The 15,994-nt window shown below is 33.6% G+C and overlaps 2 protein-coding genes across 3 annotated transcripts; both read left to right on the forward strand.

The window, feature by feature from the left end:
- The first annotated feature begins 1,159 nt into the window (after nt 1-1,159).
- Nucleotides 1,160-5,270, forward strand: LOC108207133 (uncharacterized). 2 transcript variants are annotated; one of them, XM_017377595.2, is made up of 2 exons: nt 1,160-1,324; nt 4,433-5,270. In XM_017377595.2, the coding sequence occupies exon 2, from the start codon at nt 4,467-4,469 to the stop codon at nt 5,001-5,003; it is 537 nt and encodes a 178-aa protein (XP_017233084.1). In that variant the 5' UTR covers nt 1,160-1,324; nt 4,433-4,466; the 3' UTR covers nt 5,004-5,270. The 2 variants fall into 2 exon arrangements, with proteins under 2 accessions (XP_017233084.1, XP_063947408.1); XM_064091338.1 differs by having other exon boundaries at nt 1,171-1,328.
- A 5,217-nt stretch (nt 5,271-10,487) lies between these two features.
- On the forward strand, nt 10,488-12,650 carry LOC108197053 (flavonoid 3'-monooxygenase CYP75B137). The gene is made up of 2 exons (XM_017364534.2): nt 10,488-11,516; nt 11,895-12,650. The coding sequence occupies exons 1-2, from the start codon at nt 10,563-10,565 to the stop codon at nt 12,513-12,515; spliced, it is 1,575 nt and encodes a 524-aa protein (XP_017220023.2). The 5' UTR covers nt 10,488-10,562; the 3' UTR covers nt 12,516-12,650.
- The last annotated feature ends 3,344 nt before the right edge of the window (nt 12,651-15,994 follow it).

Here is a 15,994-nt window from a genome sequence, read left to right on the forward strand (position 1 = left end):
AATCTGGGTTAACAAATTATTCCAAAAATCCGAGTAGAAATTTGGGTTAATAAATTACTCCAAAATCTGAGTAAAAATTAAAATTTGAATTTACGACTGCTCAGTAGTATATTTCACTCAAATGTTCAACTAATCCATGTAATACCTTCTTTCCCGTTCCACCAGAAAAAATCCACAGACCAACACAATACCTCATTCTTCACTCCACTGAAATAAAATATGAGCAAAACGAATTTTTAGACAACTCTCTTTTTCTGATCAAAGATAATATGAGGAACACAATTTCTTAAATAGTTACTATTATAATAATTAGGATCGTACTCAAGAGAGAACTAATACTTAAAATAAAATCATAAAATCATTAAAATTCAAAATATGATACATAAATAAGACATTTTTTTTCATATATTTGCAAACTCTAACTAATACGAGAAATAAAGTAAGGTTTACATGGGTTCTGTATAATGACTTCTCTTAAACATGACCCAACTAGCTAACTCTATTAACGAGCTAACAATATTTTAGATGAAGAACTATCACATTTTTACATTTTACATGAATAACTATCACAATTATTCTTATTGTTAATCACCTTTGAAATAAACTGATAGGTTTGAATTTTACAAATATTCGTTAATTATATTTATATGAAAACTAGATTAAACGAGAGTCAATTACATCATATAAAACATGGATGCTTAGCCGATTTCTGAATTTCCACTCGCACATTTTTATATAAGTTCAACTACTGATTATTATTTTTTATCGAGTTCTAAAATTCGAATAAAAGAATAAATTTCACCGAGTAACAAATCACTTGTTTAATGAGAAAAAAGAAAACCAAATATTCTTTTCATCTCATTCCATAACTTCACAATATATCCCACTTTATAATATTTATGATAAAATATTTAATTCTTGGAAGACGACAATTTGTTCCAATAAAAAAAATTAAAAAGTCAAATATAATTTAATTGACCAGTAAAATATAAGTTGAGGGAGAAAATTTTGATACAAAATTTAGTAAAAGTAACTATCTCCACTTTATAATATTTATGATAAAATATTTAATTCTTGGAAGACGACAATTTGTTCCAATAAAAAAAATTAAAAAGTCAAATATAACTTAATTGACCAGTAAAATATAAGTTGAGGGAGAAAATTTTGATACAAAATTTAGTAAAAGTAACTATCTCGACAAGAATCTGGAAGTATGGCCTAGGGTTACAAAAGACTATCGACAGACAATCCCTGGAACCAAACATCCCGGTGGCCTAGTGTTCGACGGATCTAGCTCTACGACGCCGTTTCGCCCCTAATCACAGTCAGTAACCTATTCCTGTTTCAAATCACTATTTTAATTTTGTTTCGATGCCCAATTTAAACTTTTAATCGCATCTTAATTTAATATTCGTGTGTATGTTTCTGTATGTATGTGTAGTTTGATTGTTGAATTGAAAACTTTGTGGATTAAAAAATGTCGAATTAGATTAAATTTGGAGTTGAATTGGTGTAGTTGAATGGTTATTGTAAATTTGTGAAAGAGGGATTTTGTTCGACGTAGTTTGAGGTTGTTAAGTTTGGGGGAATTTTGGAATTGGACTGTTTGTGAAGTTGTTTTGGTGGGTGGTTCGGCATGTATGTTGTAGATTTAGTGATTTACAAAAGATTGATTTTATTAGGCGTAGCGAATGGTTATTAAGTTTTGGGGAAATGTTAAATTGGACTGTCTGTTGAGTTGTTTCGGTACGTGGTTCGGAATGTTGGTATAACTTCCCGAGCCCACAATTAGATGCATACCGGACCCAACAACCCATAACAGGTTGGCCCAAAAGTGTTGGTATACATCAGTTATTTACTTGTGCTTATAAAGGCTTCAAATACTCTTTATCTAACTGATATGAGATGTTACACACACCCATTTCTAGATTCGATATCCTTATCGAATTTACACACAAATTTATGAAACGCGGGTAATGCCTTTGTCCTTACGGCCATGTAGAGCTCTTCCTGTCGGGTAGAGCTCTAATAATATGTATAACATCCAAGCCCACAACTAGATGCATTACCGGACCCAAACCCATCAACCCACCACAGGTTAATTCGAAAATGCTAGCAAATTGGTACGTAAGGTGAGGTTATTAAGTTTTTAGAGATGTTGAATTGGGCTGCTTGTCGAGTTGTTTTGAATTGGATTGTTTGTGAAGTGTTTTAGATACATGGATCAGAATGTTTATTACTAATTTACATAAGGGTAATTCTATTAGACTTTAGACATAGCATGAGGTTCCTAAGTTGTTGGGGAAATGTTGAATTGGGCTGCTTGTGGATTTGTTTGAATTGGACCGTTGGGGAAGTGTTTTTGATACATGGCTTCAGATTTCTGTCATCAATTTATGGAAGAGTAATTTTATTAGACGTTATGCGATTGTCTGAGGTTGTTTAGTTTTTGGGGAAATGTTAAATCGTACTATTTGTAAAGTTGTTCTCTTACATGTCTGGGAATGTTGGTTGTAAATTTCTAAAGAGGGATTCTATTAGACCTGGTACCAGGTTATTTAGCTCTTCTGATTTGTCTTTGTAATTCCCCTATGTGATCATTTACCATTAATTGGAAGGGCAACTTTTTTTTTTTTATTTTGATTTTTCTCTTGAATTTTGTGAATAGTGTATTATGAAATTGTCCTTTCTATTTGTATGATATCTTGTTTCACATTTCTATTTTTTATTGGGTTGTTTAGAGCATCTCCAAGGGACTCCTAAATGAGCTCTTAAATCAAAATGTAAGAAGCGCGATCATAAATAAAGCTCTAAGAGCATCTCCAATGGGCTCTTCAAATAAGCTCACAACTCTAAAATTAAAGAAAATGTGAAAAAATAGTGTTCCAACGGGGTCCTAGTGGCTCTTTAAGAATTTAAGAGTTTTGTATCTCTCCTCTCTTTTAAAGAGCATCTAGCTGCTCTTAACTTATTATCATTGAATATAAAATTCACTTCCTTCTACTTCTATTCACTTTTCACTCCAACTTTTCTCTCAAATATTAATGAATTATGAACAGAGAGCATTTATAAAGAGTAGGGTTGGAGTTGTCAGGATATTCAATGTATTAACTTGTTAGGAGCCATATATTCTATTATTTTTTAAAGAGTGATTTAAGAGCACCATTGGAGATGCTCTATGAGACTCTTAATGGCTCTTAAAGAGCTTCTTCCTTCTCCTCTCCTCTATTTTAAGAGCCACTGCGTGACTCTTAATTTATTTTTAATAATAAAAAATTCATCCCTTCCAATTCATCAAGTACCTTTCCTACCATATTGACATAGCAGAGTACAAATATTAAAAAATATAGAATAAAGTTGGAGTATGAAGTGCATTGTCGGAGTTGACGCTCTAAACAATGTACTAATTTGCCAAGAGCCACAATTTTTATTATATTTAAGAGCTAACTAGGAGACTCTTGGAGATGCTCTTGTTCCTTTTCCTTTCTAATTTCTGCATTTTGTTGAATCAAAATCAATTGACATTTGACCCTGACAAAGGCAGTCATGGGGATGGGGTAGAAATATTTTGATGCTCTCTCATATATTATTTTTAACGCATGCAGTTTATTCTAGTCATCTTGCAGAAATTGTTTCGTTATGCTTGTTTTGTCAAAATTCGCTTTTGTCTCTTCTTTTGTTATACATCAGTCTTATTAGTTGCAATAAACCTGTTGGTCATAACTGAAATTTGTACTCATAAAGTCTATACTCTATATATATATATTTGATCAGGTTCCACCAGAATTATCATTTAATATTACTGGATGATGTAGATATATAGGTTTTTGCACCCTCAAGTAAAAAAAAATTCAGTCTTCTTAATTTATTACATACTCTTAATTTACTGAACTTGGTTATAATTAAAAGATAAAAATAGAATCTGCTTCGTGTTGAACCAGGTTTATACTTAGGTGCAAGACAAGACATCCCTTCTATCTAAGTGCTTTTTTGGTCAAGATATCACAAAATTTACGTCGACTCTTTATCTTACCTTGAGTATCAGTATTGTACACTGAATGCACATGGTCACATTAGTATGGATTAATATGATGAAGTTCGACGCTTGAACATGTATATATATTGTGGTATTCATTGTTTGTGTTTCTCTTTCTAGATAAAACCTTGTTTTAGAAGATAATAGTTAGCCTATGCCCAAGAAAAGAGGGTTTGCCTATCTGAATGTGATTAAACTTGAATCAAGGGGAGATCTTGGAGGTACCTTATGCCTTTGCTGTACCTTGAAACCCTGTCTCCTTGACCATAATGGCTGGTAGATATCTCATTTAATTTTAAGAAATGCTTGATGGTTAAATAACCAACGCATACCTCTATGATACTCCTCGAGATATGTTAATTGTATTGAATTGCTTATACTTGTTCAACTTATTAGGTACCCTGCGTCCCTGCCCTCCACTCTCTTTAGCATGGGTGACTTTACAATTCAGATTAGCAGCAACTTAGTTAAACAGCTCGCAGATGATGGTGTAAAGATAAAGAAGAAAACAAGGAAACCAAAAACAAAGGCACCGCGTGAACAGTTCCCTGCTAAAGAACAACAAAAGCATAATGTAGATGATTCTGAAACACTAAAAAGTCCTAATGCTGTGGGGTGGCCAGTCCAACCACCACTGTTCATGCCAATTACCCCTCCTCAACTACCTGCTCAAGCGGAGATAGATGCAATAAGGTCTGTGCTTCAAGATAGCGAAAGGGTCCTGGAAAGATTGCAGAAGCATGAAGACGACATGGTGAAACAGGTTACACAGAAAGCTAAGGATCTACATGAGAAAGAGTTCAAGATTCCTCAGCCTAAACCTATCCCTTGCTTGGTTGAGAAAGACGCTTGCTTGGAGTGCTATAAGGAAAATGTCAAGGATCCTCTCAAATGTGCCAGTTTGGTAGAACAATTTTCCAATTGTGCTCGAATGGCTAGGCAGCAAGTGAGTTCTGTGGAGAAGTAGACCAGGTGAAAGGAATTTTCCAAACTCTATATACTCCAGGTCAAAGTAATTTTCAGCATAATTACCCCTTGGAATTTTTTCAGGTTAATAACAGAAGTACTCTCATATAACAGTTGCAAGCTAGTTGGATCTGGCTTGTTTGATATTTTTTTTGCACTTGCACAAATTTGAACTATGTTCTTATTTCATGGATTTATGGTCATACTAGAATGTCACGGATCAATTAACAGCAAGAGTTTATTATCATTTGGGATATGCCCAATGGCCTACTCTTCACTCTCCTTTTCTCAGAATAAATTTCTGCCCACCACGGATTTGTCATGTTTATATTATCGTTTATGGCTGCAGTTAGGAGGGTGTAAATTTATATCTATGATTACGCATCCCTACTGGCTACTACCATAGAAGTTCTTTTTCTTGGTCAGCTCGAGTTGTGAATGCACAATATTTCTTTATTTAAAAGTTTATATTTACCAGTGTCAGGTCCTTAGCCAATAATATTGTGAAGTCGTGGTTTTAAATTGTTATTTGTAATGTTGTTTCTTGGTCATTGTCGATGTCGGAGATTCTGATGTGGACATTTAAACCAGCTATTGTATTATTAGGGATGTTTCAACTTTCAAACCCTTTTTCTTTAGTGCAACGGGGCTTGTCTTGAAGCTTGATTTTCAACTGCATCATGATCCTCAGAGCTCAATTTTTCGAACTCCGCTTAAATAACTGATTCCTTTTAGTAGATACTCATACGAATTTCAATGTAATAACTTATTGTTAAAATATCAAAATGGTCATTCAAGTCGGGTATCATAAATACCTCTGAATATATGCTCGGGGGAGTAAAAATTATTTTTATAAAATTTCACACAATTTCCTTCTAATATTATCATAATCAAATAAAAGATTATGAATTCTACTTTCTCTATCTTATTCTATTTTTTTATGTTTATTTTACACTGCTTGACATGTACTTGATGCTTCTATAAAGTATAATTTTATAATATATTTTTAAATTTTTTTTTTGCAATAAAAATTTAATAATTTCATTTTTCTGAAAAATAAAATTTTAAAGATTAATTATAAAACTATACTTTACGACAACATTAAACTGTGTGTCGTGTCCTCTTCAATAATATATACTCTTCGTCTCATGATTGTTTACGTTCACAGTGTTGCACACATTTTATGATTCTTATAAGTATAATTTTATAATACTTTTTAATTTATTTTTCTTTGAATAATAGTTTAAATGTCAAACTTTTATTTAGAGAATTTTTTTAAAAAAAATATTATAAAATTATATGTTATAAAAACTTCCAAATAAGTGTCAGAAAAGTTGAGGACAGAGGGAGTACATATTGATTTCCCTGTGCTCTTAATGACTTTAAATTAATTAGCAAAAGAAAGAATATCGCCATTATTATTTTTTTACTTAAAATAGGTTAACCATAAATACATTCCTGCGTCCTAAGAGCAAGCCTAATAGGTTACCTAAATTTGCTCGTAAACTCGCATTTAAATAATGTACGAAAAAAATGGCACTCTAACACTATCTTAGTGATTATTTAAATCACTAGCACATCCCCAAATTTCCTAGCCATTATCTATATTTTTAGTTAACCTCTGGCAATTATCTATTTAATATCTGTGAAAATTTACCTCCCTCCTTCTCTCTTTATGTTTTCGCTCCTTTTCCCTCAAATTTATTATTAAAATAACAATAGGGAACAAGAAGTAGAGATTGCCATTGGAGTTGACACTAAAAATAAATTCTCTAAATTATTAAGACTCATTAGGACACATTATTTTATATTATTAATAGATAATGAGATAGGTAACCTATTGGACCTGCCCTGAGCCTCTAACATTCTATACTGAATAATGTCTAAGAGCATCTCCAACCATCGAAAGCCCTTGGTTAAAAGGTGAATTGACATATTTAAAATAAAAAAAATTTAGACAACAGTTCGAAAAACTTAACTTCAACCATAGTCAGCTGTTGTCTATAAATTTAGCCAACCTCTTGTGGATGGCTAAATTTGTCGAATCTCTACAGGCCTGTAAGAAATCTGTAAGAAGATTGCACATCATTTATTATCATATAAACTGATATATTCTATTTTAACAATTTAAAATATTAATAACATACTAATTTTAAATTATAACCAACCAATATAGCCAATACCATTGAAGCAAAATGTCTTACAGGTTCATCAAATTTTACATAATGTATTACAAGTCCCATTTAGCCAATGATTATAGTCAACGCCGTTGGAGATGCTCTTACGGTTGTGAAGGTTCGACCTTAGGGCAAATGCAACAGTGGCCTAAAGGTCCAAATTTGGGCCGATTTCGGTCTAAATTTTTCCAATAGTGATCTAAATTTTGGTCCAAATTTAGCTGGTAAACAGTAACGGCCTAAATTTAGGCCGGCACTATTCACCGGCCTAAATCTTTTTGGTAATATAATAATAACCTTTTATCATTTGTATATTTAGTTAATTAAATGATTATATGTTAACATAATTATTAAATAGTTACAAATTATATTCAATATATTTTACTTACATAATTATACACACACACACATATATATATATATATATAATATAATAAAATTAAACACTCTTGAAAGAATTCAAATTAACAATACATTAATCATAAGATAAAGATTACATTCGTTAAGATAAAGATTATATTCGATAACGATGAAAATGCTCGATTTCAACAATTTCTTGGACGACATCGAAAAATAAAAAATTAAAGAACCTCGTATTGCACTCCAGATTAATTGAGCATTTGTGGGAACAATATATTAATTCATACTAGTATTGAATCTTTGTAATTTTTATTTTAGTTAATTTAATAAATTTATTAAGTTTAATATTAATATGAAATCTTATATTATTGTTAAAAGATTATAATAATAATATAAAGATAGTTAGAAGAAAAAAATAATGATATATGAATTTGGACTAAAATTTAGGCCAAACTGTTGGAATAAAAAGATGATTCGGTCTAAATTTGAACGAAGATTTAAGCTAAAAATTAATTCCACTATTGGAGATGGCCTTAGAAGAAAGATTAGGATACAATACAAACATAGAAATTTGACAAGAACATGTAACCTAAACCAAGTTATAATAAAGAACTGCTCTGAATTTTTAACTTCTTGCGTAAAATGATGTCCCACAAATTTTGGAAAGATCTTTGTGAGTGAAGGAGAGTGATCGATACATTTAAGTCAATTTCTGTGAGCCAAGGATTATAGTGTCATTTTAACAAGCCTACATTTACCATTTCTGAAATCTATGAGCTGAATATTTTAAATTTTAGGATCGATTAAACCCATGATTTTTTCTGGTGCGTGTCTGACCACACAATTATAATTATTTTTTATTTATATGGAATTTTTTTAATTTAAATAAATAAATTAATTAGTTTATATAATTGATAGAGACCACAGTAGGGCACTAGGGCCGGACAAACCAGTTTAATACTCATACTCCTTCAAATTGCTTAATATGGTTGCCATTACCGATAAACTGCTGCCAGCCTTGTCGATAAGTATCGACTTTAACAACTTTATGTTCTCAGGGACGGCAAAATTTATTTTTGTACAATTCACCCACCACAACAAATTTAAGACTCGAATCGAAAGCTCGAATTTTCTAGAAAAAGGATGCTATAGTAATTTTACTTGAGGATTCGCAAGTTCTTATAAAAGGGCCGTTTGGCGGAGCTTAAAATAAGTGCTTCTTGCTTAAAATAAATAAGTGGAGTAGAAGTTAGAAGCCAGACAAGACTTATAAGTGATTAAAGTGTTTAGCAAATAAGCAGAAGTCCTGAAACAAAAGCTAGCATTCCTAACTTTTTATAAGTGCTTCTTGACTTATTACACAAACAGTACGAAATAAGTGATTTTAACTTATAAGCCCAGAAGTCGGTTTAAAAGCTGTAGCCAAACACCACCAAAAAATTTAGTCTGTTGCACAGAATTGTATATTTGAAAAATAAGTGGTGAATCCCCACAATTCTTGGAAAGAAACGTGCAATGATGCAAGGTCACCATGTTACAGCTGTTCATTCAGTGGCCAACTTCAAGTTGAAAGAGATAAGTACTCTTGGTTGTAGGGATGGCAACGGGTCGGGTCGGGTCGGGTTTTTTGAGATCCAGACCCGATCCATTATATTTCGGGTCGGTTCGGGTTCGGGTCCGGATCTGGAAAATGAAGATCCAGATCCGATCCGTCGGGTTTTTTTGGGTTTCGGTTCGGGTTCGGGTCTAATTCGGGTATTTAAAAAATAAAATTAATTAAATATTAAAAAGTATATATATCCATAAAAAAAATGTGATGATTGATTTTTTTAAAATTTAGGAACATAAAAAGGGTTTTACAAGTTTCATCTAATACAATAAACACGTGAAACATGTTAACTTAACTGTATACAATCATTCAACTTATCATTTATATTTTATATTTTTATTATATTTAGATTTTTAATGCACGATAACTGAGAAAAATATTGATAAAATGAATATAAATTAAGTAAAATGTTAATATTCATACCTAATAATCCATAATATTTCAATACGTATACTTTACATTAAACACATAATATATATATATATATATATATATATATATATATAATATTTTGTATCGGGTTTTTATCGGGTTTCGGGTCGGGTCTCGGTTCGGAATACCTGAGATCCAGATCCAGATCCAAACTCTTTCGGGTCTAAAAATAAGATCCAGATCCGGATACAGATCCAAAAAAATCGGGTTCGGGTAGACCCAATCGGATCGGAACGGGTCGGGTATCCATCGGGTCGGGTAAAACTGCCATCCCTACTTGGTTGTAATAAAAATTGAAAATGAGAATAAAGAGTATGAAAATAAATTTTTTAAGAGAGTATGATAAATTTTGACAAAAAAATTAGAAAAAAAAAAGAGAGCATAATAAATTATTTATTCTCAATTATGATTGAGTTTCCGACCACAAAATTTTTATTTTTTTTTACAAAAATACAGTTGTCCGTAATGAGATACACCAATACTCCGAGGAGTTTCCTTCAGTCAAAAAGCTTATTATCTAACCGAAAGACATGAAAATATCTCCGGAAGTTTAGACAATAACACTTAATATCCGAAAAGAAAAACGTCTCAACTTGTAAAACCACGCTGCCTGAAACAAATAAAATCCAATTAATAACAAAAAAAAAAAATAAATTTAATTATTAAAATCAGTATACTTCTCAAAAGAAGATAAACCAAAAATATGAAAATTCCGATTTTGAATAACATACTCATTAACTAGGAACCAAACTCCTTCGGAGTCAAGTCCGGTGAGCTGACTTCCTAAGATTTTTATTTTATTTTTTTAATTTTGTGCAAAAAGATACCGTTTGCCGCATGTGATGCTAAATTTTTGTACCTGCTTTGTCTGCATTCTAAAAGATGTTCGGCCTTTCTATCTTTTATATCCTCCCCTGTTACAAACACATCCTTGTTATATCCATTCTTGATCTGCAATTATTAACCAGAAATTCATAACCAAATGATCAAGTATATACAAGCTGTAGTTTATGATTCTTGGTCATGGCTGTGGCTTTTGATCCACACAAACGACTTGGCCTATGCAGTTGCAGTCACAGCCACTATCCTGCTTGTGTTTTCATTATTTTCTCGGATTTTTTTCAAGTCGAAAAAAATTAGCCCCCAATTGCCACCAGGTCCTAGAAGCTTTCCTTTAGTTGGGAACCTCTTGTCTCTTGATCCTGACCTGCACACATATTTTGCCAGCCTTGGTAGGACTTATGGTCCGATTGTGACGCTGTGGTTAGGCCATAAGGTTGGTATTGTGATCAACTCGCCTGTAATAGCACGCGAGGTGCTTAAGGACCATGACACCACTTTTGCTAATCGCGATGTTCCAGCTGCAGGCATTGAGGCCACTTATGGTGGCAAGGATATTGTGTGGACACCGTACGGGCCTAAGTGGCGAATGCTGAGGAGGGTGTGTGTGAGTGAGATGCTCAGCAAGACTACTCTGGACTCTGTTTATGATCTTAGGAGGAAGGAGATTCGACAGACTATTGGCTACTTCTACAGCCGTAAAGGGTTGCCAGTTGATGTCGGTGAGCAGATGTTTCTCACTATTATGAATGTGATTACTAATATGATGTGGGGTGGTACAGTCAAGGGGGAAGACAGGGCTGGCCTTGGAACAGAGTTTCGGCTTGTGGTGAATGAGATGACTCAGCTGTTGGGTACGCCTAATGTATCCGATTTCTACCCTGGTCTGGCCCGGTTTGACCTTCAGGGAGTCCGGAGAAAGATGAAGGTATTGGCAAAGAAATTTGATGATATCTTTGAAACTATGATCAAAAAAAGGCAAGAGATGGATGGACAAGAAGGTAGTAAGGATTTTCTGCAGTTTTTGCTGAAGTTGAAAGATACTCAAGATGCAAAAGAGCCTTTAAGCATGACCCATCTCAAGTCCTTGCTCATGGTATGTTCATATCTCTATCGTCTTTTAATTGCACATGAGTGTAAGTTAACACTAATTAATGCCTTCACCTCTAGATCTGTCACACTACATCTTTTATCTAATATCTATCTTACTCGGACCAATAAATAGAGTTGCGTTGCACAAACATCTAAATTTCCTTTATGGTCTATTTGGGAATATGGATTCCATTTGAAATTCTGAATTTTCATAAATAACTTGTTTGAGAATATGGATTTGGATTTCATTTGATATCCGGGACATTCAAATATTAGTATAAACCTGAGAATTTGAAATGACAACTCAAATCCTGTCATTTGAATTCCATCATTTGAGATGAAACCTCTTAGTTTAGTTATATCTAACAAGGCCTTTTAACAGGATATGGTGGTTGGTGGGACTGATACAACTTCTAACTCAGTGGAGTTTGCCTTGGCTGAGATGATGAACAAACCGCAAATAATACAAAAACTGCAAGAGGAGTTAGACAGTGTAGTGGGAAAAGATAACGTTGTGGAAGAGTCTCATCTTCCCAAGCTAACTTACTTGTATGCTGTTATGAAAGAGGTTCTGAGATTACATCCTGTTTTACCACTCATGGTACCTCACTGTCCAAGTGAGACATGTGTTGTCGGGGGGTACACGATCCCCAAAGGGTCTCGTGTTTTTGTAAATGTGTGGTCGATACACAGGGATCCCAGCATTTGGGAAAACCCCCTGGAATTTATACCGGAGAGGTTTTTGGATGGTCCATGGGATTACAGTGGCAAGGATTTTAAATACTTCCCATTCGGGTCGGGAAGAAGAATTTGTGCAGGGATTGCTATGGCTGAAAAGATGTTCTTGTTCTCACTTGCGTCGCTGCTTCATTCCTTCGACTGGAAGCTCCCTGAGGGACAGGAATTAGATTCGTCAGAAAAGTTTGGAATTGTGTTGAAGAAGACAGTACCTCTTGTTCTCATTCCAACTCCGAGATTATCCAATCCTGAGCTCTACCAGTAACTAAGGCGTGATATCTTCTGAGCATCAAATCATGTTGTGTACGTTTTCTCAGCTTTATCAAAGTTAAAATCAATGTAAAATTCCCTGTAATATTCTGAAATACTGATAAAAATATAAGATTGTTATTTGCTTTAAGGTCTTTTTCCCATCTTGCCTGGACCTCAGGCAACCCTTAGCCTCCACTTATTTCATTTCATAATTTCATTCAAGCAAACGAAACTTAATGATTAATTTTACGTATGTTCTGTTAAATGTCTGTATTCTTCTATGATGATTGGTAACTGTGCGTAAAACCTCTATTAATGGGAGCGAGAGAGATACTGCTAATACAAGAGGCCTTTGATTTCTTCAGATCTTCAATCGTCAACACACAACGAATACCATGAAGATGGAAAAACTGAACATACTTGGGTTTTCTGCCGAAACTAAATTGAAACCCCATCCCCATTCTACGCCTTCTCAAAGAAAAACTGCAAATTACAATCTTTAACTTTGTAAAGCTTACAAATCCTTTTCGAATTAACAGAAGATAGAACTTGTAAATTAAAAAAAGGCGTCGATTTAATCTATAGTCATTATTTAACAGAAGATAGAACTCTAATAAACTCGTATTAGTTTAGTTATCCCACTTCATTCGACAGGATAGGGTGTTATTCAGCAAGGAAATTTTGATTCTATAAGCTAATTCTTTTGTAACAATAAGGTGTCAATAGTACCCAATACTTGTATCAGAGTTGAAATCAGAACGATCTCATCGTCCAACGACCCCAGGGGGGCACGCCTTAATACCACATTAGTCGCGGAAGGGTCAGGTCAGGTGAGGTGACTCAGGTGCAAATGAATGTGTATGAGAAAGCAAGAAGTGTGATACAATATATTTAGCTTGTAAAAAATCACGATTCATGAAAATAGCAGTTCTCTTCTGAACAACCAAAACCTTTTTTCGCTTAGATCTTGGCCAGGGTTCAGGCGCGCAAATTTAACAAAAGCACTCCTGTAATTTGAAACACTAAACTAAATATTATTCTGTTCAGCCAAGTCTTTCAATGTCATAGCTTAGAATATAGTATGTTCAAAGCATGGTGATAAACCCTCCCCTAATATATTGAATTTTAGGAAAATTGGTAATTTAATATGATATAAGAGTCCAGACGCGGAACGCGGAAGATACGAGGAGTTCGAGTCCAAGCTCCTGATGTAACGAGGTAACACCCGAAATTTTGGGAGAATTAGGATGCATACGGATTAAACTTTAAAATCAAAAGTTTTATAACCAAAATACTGCATCATCATATAATTTTTTTTATTTAATAATTATTATTTGTTATTATGAAAACACTTCTATACTGGCCAGAATTTTATAATGTCACGACTACACCATCAAGAAAATTATTTGTTTCAATATTTAAAACTCAAATAATTTAATTTATGAAAAAACTATATAAAATTCCTATTATATATTATTAGTCAAATCTATATTACTACAAAATTTAATTTAAATTCTTTTGTGCCCAAGATTGCAATAAAGACAAAGAAGGTGATAACAACACTGTCATAACAAAAGCAAAATCGTTCGATTACGATGTCAATGCCACTACTAGTCTACTACCATTTGAACAATTATTCATGTTGTAACATATAATAAAATGACCAAAGCACCGGATATTATCAAAAAAAAATTAGAATTCAAATAAATAAGTAATCTATATTAGTTTCAAAAATGTAATCCATATTAATATTATTAGCCAAATATATATCAATACAAAATTTATTTTTTTTCACAAGACTGTGGCAAAGACGAAAAAGGTGTTAGTAAGTAGTAACCCTATCATGACGAACACAATTTTATCAGATAATGATACCCTATCATCACAAGATTGGACTTATCATGAATGGAGACGTTTACAAACAACCTCAAGCTCGGGTTGTTAAGACTCGGTTCAGCTTAAGCTCGGGTTGTTAAGACTCGGTTCAGCTTGTTTGTTTGAACTCAAGCTTGATTTCGAACATAATAAGATTCCGTTAAGCAAACAATCTCGAGCCGAACTATTAACGTTTGTGGTTTGAGCTCAGGGCGGACTTTACTCACAAAACTCGAAAAAAGTTCGACTACACAGCTCCCCAATGTTCGATAAGAGCTTGATGGTCGCTCAATTTTTAAAGAATTCGAGCTCAAGTTTATGCGATAAGAAAACTCGGCTCCGTTGAGCTCTTCAGACTGAAAAAGCTCGGCTCACAAATAGCCTAATGTCATAACTTAAATATAACTGATTTTACTGGGGAGAAGACATCAATTTTGGACCATACCCCTTAGTTCCGCCAGGTCCACCATATTGTGCTGAAATGAAAGCTGAAGTGGAAAAAAATTGGAATGTCAATGCAATCATCTATAAAATATGTTATTGTAATTAAACTGATTTATGTCGCGAGAGTTGGAAAATAAAAAAATTCAAGTACTTGGGTTTTCTGCAGAAACCCCATCCCCATTCTACACCTTCTCAAAGCAAAACTGCAAATTACAATCTCTAACTTTGTAAAGCTTTCAAAATCCTTTAGAATTAGGCTTAATGACCTTTTAGCCCTCGAAGTATGGGTGGAAGTTCCGATGCGGCCTCGAAGTTTAAAAACGTACCTTTCGACCCTCAAAGTATCTTTATCGTACCTTTTAGCCCTTTTTAAAAATACCGGTATATATCGGGGGATAAACTTGACAATTCATATTCGTGGTAAAGTTTGGGCGTACCCTTTAACCCTTAAAATATACATCTCGTTTCTTTTAATCCCTAAAGAATACATTAAAATACATTAGATGTTCCTTTTAACCCTTAATGTTTAATGCCCTTTTAACCCTCACATGTGAAATGTCAACTTTGTCCACCCCGTTATATACCGGTATACGCCATAAGGGCTAAAAGGTACAACAAAGATACTTGAAGGGTCGAAAGGTACGTTTTTGAACTTCGAGGCCGCATCGGAACTTCCACCCAAACTTCAAGGGCTAAAAGGTCACTAAGCCTTAGAATTAACAGAAGATAGAATTTAATAATTTATAAATTAAAAACAGGCGTTGGTTTAATCTATAATCATTTATTCACCCTGTAAAGATGCAAGCGCCAGAACTTTCAACTTAACTCCAATTAAACCTGGTGTTAATGAGATGTCCATGAATAAGCTCGACTGCACAGCTTGCTAGTGTTCGATAAGAGCTCGACTATGTCTCAAGTTTTAACGAATGGCCTAATGTCATAACTTAAATTTCACTGATTCTACTGGGAAGAAGACTTCAATTTTGCACAATATAGTCTTTTGGACTATATTGTGCTGAAATTAAAAGCGGAAGTGGAAAAAAATGGAATGTCAATGCAATCATCTATAAAAGACGTTATTGTAATTAAACTGATTTATACTCTTATCAATGATCATTTGATTGCGACTGCTGATGTTTATTATTGTAGCGGCCTGGCAGGTAACTTTCACAA

Source organism: Daucus carota, chromosome 1 (genome assembly GCF_001625215.2).
Source record: "Daucus carota subsp. sativus chromosome 1, DH1 v3.0, whole genome shotgun sequence".
Lineage (NCBI taxonomy): Eukaryota > Viridiplantae > Streptophyta > Magnoliopsida > Apiales > Apiaceae > Daucus > Daucus carota.

Bases quoted from the DNA above. Each gene is read 5' to 3' on its own strand.
- LOC108207133 (XM_017377595.2), top strand. From the start codon at position 4,467: ATGGGTGACTTTACAATTCAGATTAGCAGCAACTTAGTTAAACAGCTC.
- LOC108197053 (XM_017364534.2), top strand. From the start codon at position 10,563: ATGATCAAGTATATACAAGCTGTAGTTTATGATTCTTGGTCATGGCTG. The intron at 11,517-11,894 runs GTATGTTCATAT...GCCTTTTAACAG, and splicing joins ATCTCAAGTCCTTGCTCATG to GATATGGTGGTTGGTGGGAC.